This window comes from Eucalyptus grandis, chromosome 10, assembly GCF_016545825.1.
Source record: "Eucalyptus grandis isolate ANBG69807.140 chromosome 10, ASM1654582v1, whole genome shotgun sequence".
Classification (NCBI taxonomy): Eukaryota; Viridiplantae; Streptophyta; class Magnoliopsida; order Myrtales; family Myrtaceae; genus Eucalyptus; species Eucalyptus grandis.
Window position 1 is genome coordinate 11,168,864 of NC_052621.1, and position 20,595 is coordinate 11,189,458.

General features: G+C 37.5%; 1 protein-coding gene across 2 annotated transcripts; it reads right to left on the reverse strand.

Moving 5' to 3' along the window:
• Nucleotides 1-12,756: 12,756 nt before the first annotated feature.
• Nucleotides 12,757-18,771, reverse strand: LOC104421727. Of its 2 annotated transcripts, none has more exons than XM_010033792.2 (3): nucleotides 16,206-18,771; nucleotides 13,677-13,984; nucleotides 12,757-13,359 (listed from the first exon to the last, which is right to left on the reverse strand). In XM_010033792.2, the coding sequence occupies exons 1-3, from the start codon at nucleotides 18,380-18,382 to the stop codon at nucleotides 12,989-12,991; spliced, it is 2,856 nt and encodes a 951-aa protein (XP_010032094.1). In that variant the 5' UTR covers nucleotides 18,383-18,771; the 3' UTR covers nucleotides 12,757-12,988. The 2 variants fall into 2 exon arrangements, 1 of the variants encoding a protein (XP_010032094.1); XR_001981883.2 differs by having other exon boundaries at nucleotides 13,217-13,359; nucleotides 16,172-18,771.
• Nucleotides 18,772-20,595: the final 1,824 nt, after the last annotated feature.

Below are 20,595 nucleotides of genomic sequence, written 5' to 3' on the forward strand. Positions count from 1 at the left end.
CTTACTTTATCCCTTCATGGAAGGAAGGGCTTACCCGTGGTTGCTCAAATGGCTCTCTTAGACACTTGTTTTTTTAAACTACTAGCATACTTGCATTGGCACCATTCAAACCACCTTCAATGCAGGAATAGTGTTTGTTACACTATTTCCTAACTTCAATATGGCTCTCTCAGATCCACGACTTCTTTCAGCCCTTAAGGTTCAGCTACAGATTACTAGAGCACCTCAAACTCCAAATTTTATTGTTGCTATCTTGCATTACCAAATAGTTTATTGAGTCTAAAATCACGCCATTGACCTCAACTTCCATGATTCTGAAGATGCCTTGTTCATCTTGGTGGATAATGACCAAACCTCCTGTATTTATGTGCTCAGACAGATTCCTCGAGATCAGCTAATTAAGTTACCTCAAGACACGTCGATAATCAATTATGAAAATATCCACTAGAACTCCAGACCTATCCAATCCACAAAGTCCTAGTTCACCTAGAAAAAAAGATGGCACATTTGTCATTAAATTTAGTAAGGAAAAAGAAGAAACCATTTCTTCTATCTTTCTTACTATTCTTATGATGCAACCCTATGCAGCCCATAGTTATTAGTGGCCACCCAGATTCAAAATCCATAATTGAATCTTTTAACCCAAGGGGATGTCCTATTTGCTACTATAAAGACCCTTGTACAGGACACTGCTTTTGGGATCTTGATTATCAGTGTTCCTTTTGTATAAATCCTCCAGATGAAGAAGAAGATGACAGGCCATCCAAAAGAAAGAAACAATCAAAAGATGAATTTTACCAGAGGTACCTTGATGAAGACCATTGTTGGATCTCTTGATGAAGATGGAGGAAAATAACAATTTATGATTTCATATAGACCACCTTGATCACACCCTCCTACGAAACTCCCTGAACCATGTGAACCTCCTCTACCTCCTCAGTCACCATCCAAAAAGAAACCCTCACCCCATATCTCACCTTTCTATAAACCCATCCACTAATGGGTTATAAAGAATTCCTTCTCTCTAGAAGTACCCAAAGCACTTCAACCCCCATGTTCCCAAACCAAAACCACCACCTGTCCTTCCATCCTTTGTATGTTCCAATCCTCAGACTTTCCATTTTTGGAAAGATCTCATACTAGTATCCCATTTCCAGCTTTAGAAAAATTTCCTAATGCTCACAATTGAATCTGTTATATCCTTAAGGTCCCGAATCCCATTGATAATGATGACCATGGAAGACAAAAGTAAGTCAACGCCACTGAAGCTATCCTGGATCAGTAGTCAAAATATGCTTTGGCCCAGAATAATGTTCTCAAGACAATTGACACCAAGCTTTCAACTATTCAAGCTCGTCATAATCATATTGACCAAAAAGTTGATCAAACTGTTTTGATCACAAATAAATTGATTGAGACATTTTAGAAGAAACTCCAGTAGATGGAATATGGCAAATATATCTCTCATCATTATTTGGAAGACCAAATAGTTGAAATAGAAAAACTAAGGAGACAAATTAAGCTCTTGCAAGATGAAAAATTTGTTCTTCATCTAGATCCATTTTCCTAGCCTTGGCAAACGAATCCAATGAAAGTGGGCCCCTCTAAAGCTACATCAATTGCCTCAATTATTGATGAAGCTCCGAAGCAAGATCAAGAGAAATAAAAAAGCAAAGAAAAACTAGTGAAGAAAAGAAGCCAGCTCCTAAACCTTTTTTGGAGGCCTCCTTTGCTCATACGGTTTTAAATCCACTCGAGACTTTCCAGCGAGATTAAAGCAAACAAAAGATACCAACTATTGCTACATTTGATTCTGCTAAGCAAACTACCTCTAAATCAGCCTTAAAATTGAATTTCTTCCCTCTAAAAATACTTCAATCTTTGAGCCACAAACACTAGTATCCCGTGTGCCTATTATCTTTATGGCTAATCCCCCTGAAGTAGAAATGGAATTAAATTCATCCAAGCTAGAAGTAGTACACCTTCATGACTTAAACTCTGAACAGAAGTCTTCGACCTCAAAATACTGCTTCATACTCAATGATATTTCATATTTCAAATGGCTGGATAGATTATAAGAGTTTCATGCTTGGCTCAACACAAATGCGCTTTTTGTTGAAAATCGGTACGAAATATTAATTGAGTTCATGAGCAGATTTACTAGAAGCTTAAAAGATTGGTAAAGAACTATTTCTGATCAGGATCAAATGACATTTCTACTTCAGACAAATTTTTGTTATGTGATCCGGGTTAACCACCATTTCTTTATTGGGAAACTATAAGATCTTCTTGAGCTCAAAAGAAGAGAAATTTTTGAAAGAAAACACTGCTCTTTGCAGAAAAAGCATTTGAATAGACATTTCCAAGAAATGCTTAAACTATTATATACCCTCAAAGCTGACCCTAATTTGAAGCAGGTCTTTGGAGCTTCCATTCCAAAAAATGGACAAATTGTGGAAAGATTCATTCAAAATAAATAGAAGATTGTTGCCAATGTTCCTCTTGGAGAACTCTAGTTGCAGACACATCTTGCGCTCGATGATTTTTTGCATTGGTAGGAAGGCTTTCAGAAGTAATCTTGAGAGTAACAAAGAACTTGATCAAACTTGTCAAAAACATGAGTTAAGAATCAAGTGTTCAAAGAAAAACTCATGTGATGATTATTCTTGTGGGGATTGATGCAAAAAATGAAGACACTTTAAAAGATTCTCCTTAGAACATATGAAGAAAATGCGCAAATGGCAATTTTTACAAAAAAAGACACTCCAAACAAAGCTCTTCTAGAAGGTGTAGAAAATCTTATGGGTGTTACATTTGTAACAAGAATGACCACTTTGCCAAGAATTGTCCAAATGTTAAAGGAAGAAATCTCATTTAATTTAGAAGATAGAGAAGCAAATTGGAGTATCACTCTAAGATGATGATGTTGAATCAGTCTTCTCCCTAGAAAATGAACCAACCAAACACAGTGTGTGCCATCCAAATGTGGTCACAAAATGGTAACACTGAAAGCTCGTCAGAAGAACCTAAAGAAGATGTATTCTTCTTCTTTGAACCCACCACACCACCCCCCCCACAATCTAAGATCTTTGTATTTATACTCCTTTTATCCTTCCATATTTCCCTGTAAAAATATATCCATCTAAGTATGATAAGCCTATTTCTCTATTGCCCTCATCGACACTAGAGCCAGTGCTTCTGTTCTTGATATAAAGATACCTTCAAAAAAATATTGGACATCATACACTTGATATTTTAACTTTGCTTCTGGAGATACCTTTGTTACAAGAGTTTAAAGCAAACATATCACTATACAATTTTTTCCCCAATGTTCAGTCATCACCAAAATCCTTAGTTTGAGTTCACCAGATAAAGATATCATTATTGGTTGGGATGTTCTTACACAAATTCCTAAACTTAGAATTGTGACCAATGGATTACAATTCAAAGGGCAGTTCTAGGAATTTATAGACATCCAAAGATATTTCACTATTCAAATTATCATTTTAGCTCCCATCTTACAATTCCTTCTGAGAGCATGACTCAGATTTTGTCCAAAAATACTCTAACCCTTCACGGAAAAATCCTGATTTCTTCATCAATCTTCCTTTCATGAAAACGAAAATGTCAATCTCATCAAAGCTAGTCACTTTGAAATGAACCCAGAACATTTGTTTTCAGCACAAAAGGAATGTTAGGATTTACTTCATCAAGGATTGGTCGAGTCCTCATTCTCTCAATGAGCTTGTGAAGAATTCTATATCAACAAGCGAACGGAATAGAATAGAGAAAAAATGAGACTGGTTATCAATTATTAGCCTCAATTATCGCAAGATGATAAATTTTCCCTACCACATCGTAATTCTTTATTCTCCAGCTTCACCCAAGTTAAAGTCTATTCCAAATTTGACCTTAAAGCTAGATTTTGGTAGTTGGAAATTCACCCTGAAGATGGGTACAAAATTGGATTTTGTATTCCAATCAATATTTCCAGTAGACGATGCTCCCTTTCGATCTCAAAACAACTCATTCGTTGTTTCAAAAGGATATGTGCAGATTTTTTCAACCTATTATGACCAATACTCAAATTTACACTGACGATATCCTCCTTTATGGTTCAGATGAGGATTCTCATTGTAAATTGTTAGCCCAATTTGCAAACTTGGTGCGAAAGCATGGCATCATGTTATCCCAAAAGATGATTATTTCCCAGAAAGAATTGAGTTATTAGGATGCATCTCAAAGATGAAACTTATTATTTTGATCCTCATATGGCTAAAAATTACAAAATTTTCCTGGTGGAAACCTTTCTGACAAGCAGGTTCAACAATTCCTTGGGATTGTAAATTATCTTAGTGACTTTATCCCAAAAATTATAGAGCTTGTAAGTCCCCTACAACAAATGCTCAAGAAAGATGGTCCTCCATGGAAACCATAGCAATTTAAGTCTGTATGCAAACTTAAGGAAATTCCGCAGCATCTCCCTCCTTTGCAAATCCCTTCTACAGGGAAAAAGGGTCTTGCAAATAGATGCTAGTGATAAATATTGGGCTACTGTTCTTCTTAAAGAAATTGATGGAAAGCCACGAATTTGTGATTATAAGAATGAAAGATTCATGCAAGCGAAAATGCATTACTACTCTATGTTTCAAGAAATTTTGGCAGTAAAATATGGCATCAAAAAATTTGAATTCCATCTCGTAGGATATCATTTCCTTGTGGAAATGGACATGTCCTCATTCTATGAAATGCTGAAGTTTAAGCATAAGCAAATTCTACATCCACAGCTTCTTAGATGAGTAGAATGGTTTTTACGGTATTCCTTTGAGACCAAACATATTGCAAGAAAAAAAATACTTGCTAATTTTCGGTCCAAACCAAAAGAATTCGTAGCTACCATATCCATAAATATGTATGTGGTAAGAGATCCAAGAGGCGGTTTCAAGGCTGGAGAGATAAAGCCCAAATGGCCTTCGTATTCATATCCACCAAAGAAATACAATGGTCTTGTTAAAAATCTTGGAAGACTTATGTGGCAATATCATTTCCATATTTTTAGTAAATATGGTGGCTTTCTCCTTAGGCTAGATGGACTACATCCAAAATATCCATTTAATCATCCTCTCACTTTCTTCCTAGAAGAGAAATTCCCAGAGAAACTCAAATGGTTTTATTGGTATTTGTTTAGTCTTTATACTATTTCCATTGAGTTTCCAACAGTTAAGATGCCTCTTATTATTAGCAGAATTATCCAAGGAGAAGTCAAGTATAAATATTTTGGAGAAATGCTTAGTTAGTTTAAATCATTGGGTGCATGGAATGATATTTTTCAAACCCAACTCAGAGCATGTAGGCTTAACCCAAAACTTTAGATAATTGTTTTATTTTTCAGGCCATAGGTATTTGTCCGACCCAGTGGAGATATGTGTAAAACTCCAGTAAATGTTGGATTATCTACATATAAACCCCAACCTGTTACGAACATGATTTTTACAACACTTCCTTGTAGAATCTTAGTATATCTCAATAGTATCGAGAATTATAGAGGATATTGTATCAACGCAATCAAGTTATTCCACCAAAAGCATGGCCAACAGAAGATGGTTGCATTTCTTAAAATCATTATGATGACTATTGTGCAACCCGTCCAACGATTGATGCTTGCCTAAGAAAATACTACAGAATAAATGTATCGAACACTTCTAAGTCACCAAAAAATTCACAGGATCTAGTTTCATCATCATCACGAGACCTATGGGGAGGATCACTATCATAAAATCCTTTTGATCATGGTGAATTGTAGCTTGCACCCAGACTAGGTCTTAGCAAAGAAAGTCCATCACTTCAGCTTAGGTACCTACCCCAACCTTGCATTCCAAGAAATTCCACTAATCCTAACAAGCTCTCACCACTCATCCAAAAGACGAAGACAATTTGAATCAAATATGAAAGGTAATCCATAAATTGAAATAGAGAAGTTCCTCAAAGCACTTAGATAGCAATATAAAAATAATCCAAGGAAAAGTATTACTAATATACCACCTAGCTCTAACCAGTCCCTAGAAGCCATAGACACTCACCACCTCGAAGCTCTTGAAGTTGAAAGACTCATTAGAAAATACATGAGATAGAAAGACAGGGATGACTCTGATAGCTTAGATGATGATGAGTTAATCCATAAGTACGATTTTTGAAGCATTTTGAATTAACGTGAAAAAGCCTCCAGGAGAATAAGACTAAAGCACCAAAAGAAAAAGAAATTTGAACCAAACACATGAAGAGAAAGAAAACTTGGCTTGGAAACACTAGTTAGCAATATTCAGCACTATGCATGTACTATTTGGTATTGTTTGACACTATTTGGAACCGTAGCATAAACGAACGATGTAAGATAAGAATATGCTTAAAGCATGATCCTTGTTTGTCAATACAAAAGTCAAATAATTGGCCATTGTCGGCCACTAAAAGTCTATAAAATTGTCTTTAGTGCTTGCATATTAAGGTGGTGCTTGTAAATGTTAGACAAACATGACACACCCTATCTAGAAATAATATTGTGTAGTTTGCTATGAGTCATTAAAACCTATCTCCTCTCTTCCTTTCTGCTTAGTATAATTCTTTTAAATTAGGAATATTTTGATCAATCCTAGTAGTGTACTCTACACTTGCCACAATGTGAAACTTGTGTATTAGAATTCTGCTACCATAAAATTTTCTATGATATAAGTCAAAAAACGAAAAAAAGTATGAGGCTAAAGGAAGACCGCTGTGCATGTGGGCACAAATTCTGTTTTTGTTTCCCCTGGCTTGTATTATGGGCAAATTTTCTAGTATAAGAGCTAAGGGTGATGACATTTGGTTTCAGATATGGGCTCAACTTCTATGCTCTGCAAAGAGGTAGGGTAGAAAAAGTGAGTTGAAAATCAGAGTAGGATGAACGGAAAAAAAAAAAAAAAAAAAAAAAAAAGGACCTATGGAAAGGCTTTTTTCTTTTAGATGCTTGAATGATATGCAATTAGAAGTTGTATTTGAAAGAGAGCTTGAATATATATATTCTCATGTTCTTTGTGGGGAAAGTGCTTAAAAAGTCTTAAATTTATTGTATTTGTATCAATTCAATTATAAATCTTTTGCAACTGTACCGATTGAGTTCATCTATCTAATTTTGGCTAAAAATCATCGACATGGACGATGGTCATCCGACATGGTATGGTTGGCGCTGATATAGGCAAATTCTAATAATTTATTATTTCTTTCTTCTTCTTCTTTTTCTTTTTTTCCTTTGAAGTGAGGGTTGCGTCCCTCACTAGTGAAGTCGTGACCCTCACTTGTAGCTGGCAAGGGCTTGTTGGCTCTCGCCAACCAAAGTGAAAGGAAAAAAAAACAAAAAGATAATAAAAAAAGAAAAGAAAATCAAAATTATAAAAAATAAAAAAAATTATTTAAAATGTACACATTAGTGTGGTTGCGTAGAACGGTCTATGTCAACATCAACAATTTCCATCCAAATTCAAAATAGATAAAAATGCAAAATATTTAAAACTAAATTTGTTCCATTCAAACATTTAAAACTAAATCGATACCAATACAATTTAGAATTATTTTTTGTACTTTCCCTTTATTTTTTGGGGTGATTTTATTTAAGTTCCGCTTGTTTTACCAAAAAACAAATGATTTGGTAGAAAAAAAATCAATTTTTTTCCTTATGTATATAGTTGATAACTAGGTATATTTACTTAGCCACCTAATAAATACAAAAACAAAGGAAATAGTTATTATATATATACCTTATAGGCTTTTTTGGTAATTGACCTTAAACACGACCCATTTTCTAAACTTGCTACCCGTTTACGTCCAATTAGACGTTGGGCAAGTCGGGTATCGTATTGTTCCCGTCTCGCTTCCATCTATTGTTAATGGAGAGAATTCTTAAATTTTGTAATACTAACAAACTAATTTTATAACTGACAATTAGAGTGAGAGAAAAATCCGCGGATGATCAATCTCCCAAGTATATAAAGTGATTAGGAGAAAACTCAGTTTGGTACCATAAGATGGATCACGTATCTACATATATACTCGGTGTGCCATGTCGCTCTCAAAGTTGGTTTTGGGGAAATCCGTATTTTGCTCGTCAAAGTACAAGTCGCGAGGTGACTCTAAGGCCCTGTTTGGTAACTGGCCAAATAGTAAAAATTTATATTCTTTTGTTCTTGAGAGTAGTTTTGAAACAGAATCGTGTTTGGTAAAATTTTTGTTCCCGAAAACAAATTTTTATTTTTTTGTTCCTGGAAGTAGATTTAGAACAGAATAAAAAAAAAAAGTTGATTCTCATTCCCAAGAACAAATCTAGAATCAAGCCCATATTTCTCTTTTTATTTTCTTTTTTCTTGTTCTTCTTCCCTTTTCTTCTTCTTCATCTACCGCCACCGCCGTGGTTGCCGTCCATCTCTGTTCACCGTCCGCTGCCCACTGCCGCCGATCGCTGGCAACTGGTTCGGCGAGCTCGCTGAAGGCAAGACCATCCATGGCTTGGTCAAGCCTCGCCCAGCTGCCGGCGAGGCTCAGCCGACGAGCGCCGGTGACGCTCCGGTGAGGTTGCCGGCCACTTGAAGAAGAAGAATAGGAGAAAGAAAGGGAAAAAAGAAAAGAAAAGAAAAAGCAATAAAGTAATAAAATTATTTAAAAATTAAAAGAAAATTATTTGACGTAGAAATTTGAACACGATACCAAACGCAATTTTATTTCGGGAATTGAAATTTTGCACAATTACCAAACGGCTTAAAATGCTCAAAAATTGTTCCTGGAATAAAATAAAAGAATTATTTTCGATCGAAATTGTTCTCAAAATAGAAGCGTTACCAAATGCACCCTAAGTGACAATTATCATGGCCTTTTTCTACTTGGTTTCTCCCTACTTCAAAACAATCTCTCTAAAAATGCAGCCATCTATATCAACCGTCAAAAGAATGGTCAATTGTAATAAATAGTTAATTGAAATTATTTTTATAATCGATAATGATTTATATTTAGACATTTTAGTAAAAGATGAAAAATACTCTTCCTTAATAATTAGTTAATGGAAAATGATTGCCTGTAAGCGATAAAAACGATTATTTTTACGATTTTTGAATGTATTTTTTATGAAACAAGTCAAGTCTAAATTATTGCAAGTGTAATTAACCCAATGTACTAGACTAATTTTCTGTATTTTTTATTAATAGACTAATTTTATTAAGAGTATTAGCCCATAGAGATCGCAACAAACTGAGTTAATAACTTTATCAATTAGATTCAAATCAGTTTTTTTTTGGGTTAATACCACAAATAATCATAAAATGGTCTATCTACGTTAAATTTATCTAAAATTAATTTTTTGACAATCGAAAACTCTAAACCAATATACATATGGCGAATTTACCATTCGTCGTGGTCCTCAAATTAGTATACCTATTAATAATCACGTGTCGTTCAACGCAAAATTTTGATAATAAAATTTAACGGAAACTAACAAAGAGTAAATTTGTTATAGATATACCAATTTTAGGTTTTTAGTGGTCGTAAAATTAAGGGAAAATGCCACAAAAAACTCTACACTTTGCCCAATGTGACATATTTATTCTAAACTATTTTTTGTGACATCAAAAACCCTAAACTTGTACTCATGTAACACATTTAGCCTATATTTTTTCTGTGACACTAAAAACCCTAAAATTTTACTTGTGTGATACATTTACTCTAGATATTTTTTTTTTTTTGTGATACAAAAAATCTCAAACTTTTTATGCGACAATGACTAATGAGAGCTTGCGGAATATCAGTGGAACTTGCTAGAATGCTGGGTTATGTCACATGGATACAACTTTAGGATTTTTGATATCACAAGAAAAAATTTAAGATAAATATATATCACGATGTATAAGGTTGAGTTGAATGTATCGCATACATACAAATTCGGAATTTTTTATGTTACTAAAAAAGTTTAGGGTAAATGTGTCATAATAGACATAATTTAGGATTTTTTGTGATTTTTATTGTAAAATTAATTTTTCATAAATTTGTCATAAATATATTATGTTAATCTTTTCTTTTTGTTCGTAAGATTGAAATGGGTTTTAATTAGGTGTAAAACCAAGCGTTTTATTCACTCCTAGAAGAACGAGAAGCATGATAATAGTTTGACATGCCATCGCAACTAAAAGCTCTCGTGCTAGTTCTTGGGAACAAGAGTACTGTTTGGTAGTAATGATGGCATCTATCGACTATTCATTTCACCGAAGCAGTCTTAACCCTCTGACCTCTCAAACCTACAAAAGCCGGGATTGCTGTAGAGTGCACGTGCTCATTGAAAAGGCCATCATGAGATTTGTACAGTCAAAAGCATTTGACGATCCTAGAATCCAGCTCAAGAAGAGACTCAGACTTTCCACTATATTCCGAGAGAAGTCTCTCGAAGGAGATGAGTAAAAGGAGGCGAAAATGTCATGATAATTTTAATTTTGCAATCATGATGATAATGTAGGTATAACCAGGCTATATCTTAGGCAGCGTTTTAGTAAGATTTAACTAAAAAAGGATGGGATTAATATCTTCAATATAATGATCATACTATTAACTCACCAATTAGAAATATGAATTAAGAAAATTTTGATGACATTGTTTGTTAAATATTCAACTCCTCTGTTATATGTTTGTAGAAGATTTCCATGAAATTGAAAACTTGTTTTCATTGCTTCTTATCGAAGAATATTGTTTGAAAATTGACACAATAGCTATAATTTAGTCCATAAAATTCCTCAAATTAGAAAAGCTTAAATCTCTCTCTTGTGCACTATCTTGTAAATTCACTTGGAATGATCAATAAATTTTGACAGCTAATCAATCAAAATATATCTATGCAAGGATAGCACTTGAATAAAACATTCACAAGTATTCACTTAAGTTGAGAGATGTAATTGGATGTAAAGGAGCGTGTCATGAAAATAATATCCAAGGTTTGGTTAATTATCTCCATCGCTCTCGATGACTTGACTATCTTATGTCACAACCACGACTAGGTAGAAACCCCAGCTGATCACCCTTAATATCATCATCCGACATAAGACAACTCCATTTCTCTATCCCGTCTTCATCATTGTCACTGCCATCCTCACTTTTTCTACGTCTTCAAGCTCATCTTTAATTGGGTCAGGATCCCCCAAACCATCATTCTCGTGGTTAGAGATGATCACTTCTTCTAGATCTTCACCCTCTTCTTCTTCATCAATTGACTTTTCGCATCCATCAAGAACAATGCTCTCCGAGATCGAATCATTACTCATCTTCCCCTCATTAGTCCCAATCGTCAGATGATCGATCCCTAGGGTGAAAGGTCCGCATCCGGGAGGAAAATCGCGAAGACCTTGGATCCGGTGCCGCTTGACATTGATTTCGGTTGAAGAATGTCCGTGGCTTCTTTTCTCCATTACATGGATAGCTAATGTTAACACTATACTAAACAAGAGAATTCAGATAAAAGGCGATTCATTCATCCATAAAATCCGTGACAAGTGTAATTTCGACGAGAGTAGGGGGGCCTCACAATCTCCATTTTTACTGCTTTTGATTACAATCTCGTCGGTGACTCTTTCTCATCCCTGAAAGTCCTCCTATATTTCAGTTATGAGAAGTGTTTGAAACAGCTTATGGACCACCGCTACAAAATATGTGTTGGATGAGTTGGGCCCATGATGTCAGAGTGAATGATTCCAATATGACAGAACGAGTTAAATCTTTCTTTTTAGTCTTCGTTATTTTGCCCCTTAATGCACTCAGCACGTTCATCTCGCTTAAATCAAGAGATGAGTATATTGTCCTTGATCAAACGTGCAATTCTTTCTTTTGATGTGTGACCTAAACGTTCATGTTATAGAAAAAGAAGATTTCCCATTTGGCAAAGACCTTTCTAGAATGGGAGATTGAACACAACACTAGGTAATATGAGATTCTACTAATCTAATTACTCGAAATGCTTTCAAATGACACTCTTTCCTTGAAGCCCCTCCGGCATCGACTCTAGCTCAATCGAGCTAAAGTGGCCATGACCTTAACGCTAGAGTGTGAATTAATAAGGTTGCGCCACTGCACCATTATTTGACCAATGCCCATGCAAGAAGCTTACCGCGAGCCCGAGCTCTTGCTCTTGCCATGGTTGGGTGAGCTCAATGCGACTCGAGCTTGCGATGGCTATGCAAGCTTTGTCTGGGAGACTGGCATATCTGGGCCACCTCCGTGGCCGTGGAGGTGTGCCCAACCTTGACCGAAATTTGAAGGCCGCGACCCTCCCCGACCTTTGATGCGAAGTCAGTGAAGCGTCGCCACAGCCTTCAAGCGAGTGCTTAGAAGAAGACGGGTAGAGAAAGTTTTAATACGGTAGCTGCTTGGTAGCTGACTGTCGCAAAAGTTTCCATGCCTTTTTTTTTTCTTTGGCACATTATGTATCACATAATCCTGTCAATTTAGATACTCTTAGACTTCATAAGCATTGAAAAGTTAATAAACTCGTGACATTCGAATCAAATTGTTGCACACCCCCACCCTCCCCTCTTAAGGAAATTCAACCCTCCTTTTGTTCTTGAATATGTGAACACTCCTTAGAGACTCACTGCCAAGGAGTGGACAGGCAACACCTTCACCCTTTCTTTACCCATGTTGGCCAATTTGTTCTAGCTTCAACAGCCATACTTTTGACGAAGTCCGTAAGTAACAACAGCACCATAAAGAAAGGTAACATAAATTAGACTCAAAGTGCAAAGCAGCAGAAGGTCACTGCACCTGTACATTATCTTTTTAAGCATAAACATAGTTGGCTCCAGGAAATAAAAGTTTCACGTCATAAACAGATCTCACAATAGAAAAAAAGTCCAGCCTTTAAAAATGCACTCTAATTCCAGTGCAACTCATGATGCCGCGTAATTTTGTTGATCACGGAAAGCGCGGCCAGGTACAATTAGCTCTCCTTCGATTTGACAGGAGCATTTGCAAGATCGTAGATCTCTTTCTTGCTCTTTACCCAACTGGTCTTCTTAGCATAATAATCGATTTTGTCCAAGTCTTCAGCAATCCCCATATATCCATAGAGAAGTGTCTCGTCTTCGTCATTTCCCTGCATTCCTGGTGCTTCATTTTTATTGCCTTCACCATGATCTGTAGTTCTCTTCTCAAATTCGACCCTCCCACGTTTATTCTCAGCAAAATACTCGTGCAGTTTACCGGCATTTCCAAGTCCAGAGAACGTGTTTAAGAACTTCACCACAATGACACTTTGGTCGGCAGGCTTCCCAAGACAAACCACCATTTTACCCTCTGCGAAACCTTTACCTGCCATAAGATGAAGAACAAACCAAGCAACATTATCATCATAGAAGCAATATCCCACTTTTAGAGAATGAACACTGCATATTGGGTCTTAACCTCAGGCACATCCCACAATGATGAATTAGGAATGATCAGAAGATCTGAGACAGCCCAAGGGAAATGCTATATGTAGTGCTTTCTTAAATTCATTTAAATGCTGCATTTATACAAATCTTAAAAGGCCAACTTTTTTTCTTGAAGGAGGTCACAAAGAACGAGGAAATTTTTTAAGAAGTCCTCTTCAGAAGCATTAGCATGTTCTCATCTACACAAGCACGAACCTCTCAAAAATGTTTCGATCCTTTCCCTTGGGATTACTCTCTGGTCTTTAGGATCATCCACTGCCATAGAAATGTTGTGTATGACAACAAGGGGAGGCCACAAAATCAAGTCCTCCTTCTGAGTCAATGCAATGTCATCAGGCAACGGTTCTGGAACCCAATTTATCGGGTCTGCAGTCACAAGACTCCACCCAAGCAAAACACAGATTGCCCTGTGCAGTCCAAGATGCTGAGCTCTTAGCCCTACCTTCCGAGACATGAGGGCATGCTTTGCCAAGTTCTGAGTACCTTGGAACTCCTTGGAAGAGCTGTTGTAGGATAGTGATATGAAATTCATCAGTACACTGTATAATGGCATATTGTAATACCAGCATGAGGAAATTATTTGTTCTACGAATAAGGGGCAGATCTTATTCAATAAAGACATTAACCCATCCTGGAAAGAAAATTATCTTTTAAAGTGCAAAAAAGCACTAAAAACCAAAAGGGGGAACAAGGCCTACAGGTGATGTGCAAATAGGACGAAAGTCATCAAGACAAAGGTGATCAAGAACCAGTGACTATAAACCAGTATAATGAACCAAATAAACTAAGCTTATGCTGTGTAGTAGGAGACATTCGGTAGTAGCATCTCCCTTAATAGCAGCTTCCCTAGAACACCTCATTGTTATCCAAGTATTGCAGAAAAAATGTGAACCTTCAAATGACAATTACAAATACATCATGTTGCGTCAGAAAAATACACTAATTGTAGCGCATCAGAATGCACTCAATAGACCTGTAAATCAGACAAGAAAAGCAGACCTCAAAGAGACCTGACAGAAATCGGTGAGTGAAGTGTACAAAATTGAGTTCATGTGGGTGGGTGAATGGGAGTATGAGGGTGTTTGTAAAACTATAATTTCAAATTGAAGCTACCTGAACTTTAAGACAACACCTCTTGGGTGTGTTTATGTGTGCTGGTGAACTTGCATACGTGTGCGTGCATCTCCAATTGCATGCATAGGCACATACATGCTATGTGACAAGTGTGAAGAGAGCGCACAGCTTCTCTAACAAACAAGTTCAGGATGTCACAATATAGATAAATATTGTCCAGATGTTAAACAAAATGAGTTAATACATAGCTCATATCAGCTAAACATATAAATACTTTTAACAGCATGACCACTGGAAGTAGAATGCTTGGCTAAAATACGATAAACCGAGAACTAGAATGGCATAAAAGCTTCTCCAAGTAGATATGTCGATTCTAGGGATTGACACGCAGAAAACAAAATGATGATGTGAGTATCAATTGAAGAAAACCTCCGGATGCTGTAATTACACGCTCAAATTTCCCAGTTTGAGCAGGAAGCTGAAAAATCATAAAGTCCTCAAGCATGTTTGATCTAGATATGGATTACGCATCAAGTAGAATAACATACACCACCAGCAGATCTACTAAGATTTGAGTTCCGCTGCCAAGCTAAAGGTACTTCAAGCTTGTCAACACTGATTCTTGACCATAGAAGCTCATAAGCATGTACCCTTACCATCCAAACCAAGCAAAACAGAGGTATGCAACTCATTTAACATTCCCTCTGCTCTATGTGCGAGAATGACTAGTCCAACAATTGCATAATCATGGCTAAAGAGAGACCTATGCCCCTTGAAATGTCACCTTAACTGTAATTGTAAAGATGAGAGGGCCCAAACTGGGTGAGTGAGTCTGACAGAAAAATCAGAGAACTCTGATTCCAAACAAAAACCTTTTCAATTTTGCTCTTATGCAGTATCACACCTCCAACCCAGATCTAAACTGCTCGCTTGCCACTGGATTGAATACCCAAGACAAGATAAAAAGCATTTAACTGAGCTCAAAAACTCCAATCGGCGTGCTAATTTATCCTTGTTGAAATTAACTGCTACATCAGCTAGTTTCTTTTATATGATATGCTGCCCAAAGCATTTTGGTTCGACTCCAAACAGCTTGCAGACAATTTAGCTGGCAAGAAAATGGATATAGTTTTCCACTAGCATATGAAAGCATGGAACTAAAGCAAAACTAACTTCCTGCTCGTCAACATACAAAACTGTGCCCAGACAGCATGTCACAAGTGACCCACTTTACTGATGGCATGGCATAAGAGACTCAGATGGGGACCAGAACCAAAAAATCTTCCTGACTACAACAGCGTCAATGTCTCCTCTTCATATAGGTTAACTTAAAAATATACCACTCACAGTATGAAGTCACAACAACCATTGTCAATGTCAGAAAGCATATAGCACCAGCCCTAGAGAAGTTCGTTTTCCTTTTAAGGATGCCAGAGTCAGTGACAATGCCATCTAAACTGCCATTGCAAAAGAAGCTCAGCCAATTGACTTAAGAAACCATATTATCCTAAGCATAGCCTAAGCATCAGTAAGATATTCGCTTACGGCTGACATGGCTTGAAACACAATCGCATAATTCTTAGACAATCAATTAAAATATAAAGCAAGTGCTCCACCTTCAAATAAGAAAAATTGGATAGGAAAACAGACCTCCTGCCACATACAACACAGAATAAACTTCCAGCTTTTCCTTGAGCCAGGTATCGTCTTTGAACCCTTGAGTTAGTGTTAAGCTTTTTTGAATAAATTAAGAAGGCATCGTGCACTGATTTCTCAAATTCCTCTGATTCCTCGGGAAATTCAGATACTACAGCACTTTCTGGTTCTTCTAATCCATCACCATCATTCGAATGCTGACCCTCATTGGATTCATCATATGTCTTCCTAATTCTCTGGTTTTTGTGAAATCGCTTCTTGTAACCGAAATGTTGTGACTTGTACTGTTTCAAAGGCTGGGATTTATGATAACCCTTCAAGTATCTCTGTCCATGTTCAGATAATCTCACTGGATCCTCTTGTTGATGCTCCAACCCATTTTGATATGACCAACAACCATCTGAAAAATCATCTTGATGATACTTTTGTCTATAATATGCCATTTCACTCGATCTCTCTTCATCAGAATTATATGTTACACCACTAGGTGAGTATAACTCGGTCCTATAATCTTCCCCAACCAACTCTTCGCTGTTATCTAGATCCTCAAACTCACATAAGTTTCTGTTTGCAGGCATTGAACCTCTATGAGCATAGTCACCAAATTCTTCCTCTATATCATACATTCTTCTTTTCGGTATCCTATTATAAGGCTCATAGCTGCAGCCTTCTTCCACTTTCAGTCTCTTCACTCTTGCAGCAGCTCTATGCATGCCTCTATCATACTTGGACATGGAGTCATCAAAATAGATCTCTTTTGGGTTCAATGAATCATCATTTCTTCTAATATCATATCTTGGTCTAACTTCTGAGATCTGATTAGCTTGCTTTGCGCCAATACGTAGAAAGGCTGACTCTTGCGATGTTCTGCTCTTATGAATGGTGTGGGTAGAACCATAATCAGAACGTGTCCAATCTTGATGTGAAACATCTGATCCTTTAAAACTCTTTGGAACAGTTGACTCCTCCATGGTAGCATGATTCCATGCACTTCTCCTCTCGAAATTCCTATAATCATCAGCATTTTCTTCATCATTGTCTACAGACCGAGCAATACTTGGTCCTGTCACCTTTCTAGCATGATCATTTATTTCACCATGGCTGTACTGTACTTGATCATTTACTTGGTTGTGAATAGGTATTGTTTCATGCAAATTATCAATCTCATGAGCAAGTCTTTGTGGCTTGACATCAAAATAGTTCTCCCGCTCATCCCTGAGGGTGTCATAAGCACGCTTCCTGGGGATGTGCATATTCCTCAGTCCCATATCAGATTCTCTTCCAGAATCAATAAGCATTCTCTGGTAATTGGCACCTCCATATGAAGTTTCTGGATATTTCTGCCTCTCTGAATTTTTATTCGTAGGTTTCGAGGGCTCTCTAACCCCATGAGAGTATATAAGTTCTCTCCGTGAATGATTGCCTGATGACCTCCCAAAATCATTGTGAAAACTTGATTCTTTAGAATAAGCTGCAGGCAGAGCTGCACGAGCAACAGCTCTTGGATTAAATCTTGCATCGCTTTGCTGGTGAGGTTTAAGATGTTCCAACTTATTAAAGTGAATGCGATCTTGGCACCGATATCTTTCACTTTCATACCAGCGCATATCACTGTCCTGTAATGTTGACTGCCTCTCCATTGCACAAATTTCACAATAAGGCTCCCGTACAACACCATCTTTTCTATCCACCATTGCATATTCCCGAGCAGAGGTTAGGTTCTTACTTTGACTAGAATCTCTTCCCTCTATCAATCTACGAGTCGCATAATCATTAGATTGTCCATGCATCGGTCTACTATCATCTGTGTCACCATCAGAATCCCCAATGAACTCACCTGATTCAACTTCCCTTTGTTTAACCTTATCATTGGAAGGCCTTCTCTTGACATGTCCTGAAGTCGCCAATCTTGAATCAACCCAACCATCTCTAGCGCCATGCGAGGGCAAATGAGAACTCCTCCTTTTCGGCGAACTTCTTCCCCCATCCCCCGAAGGCTCATCCAATCCCGGAGGGTTCAAACTCCTACAATCATCGCCACCGCCGTGTGATCCCTCCGGACCACGGCGCTGCGAAACAGCGCGCAGCTCAGAACTCACCACAGGCTTACCATTTTTGGCTTTCTCCAGCGGAGATAATTTCTCACGGTCCCGAGGCTTTTGCGATTGCATCTTCCCTTAAACTCAAACAACTCAAAGTACACTATTTTCCCGATCCCTGCTAAAAACAAAAAACAAAAAACAAAAAACAAAAAAAAACAAAACCCTCGCTTGCCCGCACGCCCGCTCCTAATCAGGAAGAAGCGAAATCCAAAACCCCCAAGACTCAAATTCTCAAAACTCGCACCAAGCGAGGGGGGCGCGCTAGCAGCACACGCCCGCGGTCGCCAGAAACCCTAGGCGCCCACCTACAATCACCGGCTCACGATCCCGAAAGAGGGCTCGGCCGATCGATCGCGGCGCGGCGATGCCGAATAGATCGCGACGGCTGAGCAATTGGACACGACAGCAGGAAGGCAGAAAAAAAGGTACAATTCCCCGTCTCTTTTTTTTTTTCAGATTCGGACCTGATCGAGCGGAGACAGCGAAGGATCGTTCGTCGCCGCCGCCGTCGCCGTCGCCGTCGCCGTCGCCGTCTTCGATCGCGTCGACGGATCGGCTGCGACGTAGGGAGAGGCTCTTCTCGGGGCGCGAGCGATGGAGGGCGTCCGAGTCGGAAGCACCACCATGAGCAGGAGGAGCAGCAGGAGCAGCAGCAGCAGCGAGGCCAAGATCGTATTTTCACTACTTCTCTTTCTTACTTTTCTCGAAGGGATAGGTCTCTTTTGCTTTCTTAAAAGAGAGCGAATGATGGTGATGATGGTGCGCCGTTGATGGCGAGATGAAGAGATGCGACTGCCAACTGTTGTTGTTCATTTGCGTTTTGGAGACGGTGGGCTTGCCCTGCGCAAAGGGCTAACTTCGGTAGCTAATTCGTTGCCGACGTAATTTGCGAAAATAACGAAGTATCATATAACTTTGGAAAAATTCCAAATAAGAATCCAAAGTGACGATTTTTTCAAATAAGAATTCGAAATTAATTTTATGTCAGATAAAGATCTAAAATGAACTCATTATCTTAAATAAAGACCCAAAGTAGTTGAATCAATTCCAAATAAAAACCCGAGCTTGTTGGTCAGCCAAATATTTGCCGGCTATCAAACATGACATTTCGACGATTGAAGTTTGGGCATTTTGTCCAAAAATAATATAAGGAAAAAAAAAAAAAACCTAAGTTTTCTATGGTCTCTCCGTTCCTTGTACCCGTCTTTTGCAAAATCAAAACCAAAATTCTCCCCCTTCCTTGTATTCATCCTCTGCAAATCGAAGACCCAAATTTTTCTGCCGATTGAGGCATGAATTAAAAAATAAGAAGAAAACCATAAGCTTCTTTATTTGTTTGTGGAAATCCAAATTTTCGCCAATTGAGGCACGAATTAAAAAACAAGAAGAAAATCATATGCTTCTTTCTTTGTCTCATGGAGATCCAAATTCTTTGTCGGTTGAGACACAAATTAAAAAATAAGAAGAAAATCATATGCCTCTTTCTTTGTTTGCGGAGACTCAAATTCTCTGCTAATTGAGGCACGAATTAAAAAAACAAGAAGAAAACCTTTCTTTGTTTGCGGAGATCCAAATTCTCTGTCGGTTGAGGCACGAATTAAAAAACAAGAAGAAAATCATATGTTTCTTTCTTTGTTTGCGGAGATCCAAATTCTCTGCCAATTGAGGCACGAATTAAAAAACAAGAAAAAAAAACCCTATGCTTCTTTCTTTGTTTGCGGAGACTCAAATTCTCTACCAGTTGAGGCACCAATTAAAAAACAATAAGAAAACCATATGCTTCTTTCTTTCTTTGTAGAGGCCCAAATTCTCCGCCAGTCGAGCAAGGCAAGGAGCGACGAGAATTGAGTCACGATGACGACCGCGCAGCAATTTGGTTGAGGATAGCAAGGGAGAAGAAAGAAGAAAACACAAATATCTAAATGAATAACCTAAACTTAATTAATTTAGAATTTTCCATTTTTTTTCCAATCACAAATTTCTGACAAAATTGCTCATATTTTAATCAATGAAAAATATATGTCGGCGAGCTAAGGTCCTTAATAGAGATTAACTTGATCGCTTCAAGTCCTTATTTGACACAAAGTTCACTTTGAGAAATAGATTCATTTCCGATCCTTATTTGGAATTTTCTCTATAACTTTTACAATGCACTTATTATAGTATTGTAGCTTTATCCAGACCACTTGACTGTTTCTATTTCTATAAAATGTTTACTTAATAGCAATATACCATATTTTTCGATTGATCGCTTGAATATCATAATTTATTAATATTATTTA

Coding starts and splice junctions, on each gene's coding strand:
- LOC104421727 (XM_010033792.2), bottom strand. CDS start 18,382: ATGCAATCGCAAAAGCCTCGGGACCGTGAGAAATTATCTCCGCTGGAG. Junction 13,985..16,205: donor TGTGTTGTATGTGGCAGGAG/GTCTGTTTTCCT, acceptor ATCCTACAACAG/CTCTTCCAAGGAGTTCCAAG. Junction 13,360..13,676: donor GATCGAAACATTTTTGAGAG/GTTCGTGCTTGT, acceptor ATCTTATGGCAG/GTAAAGGTTTCGCAGAGGGT.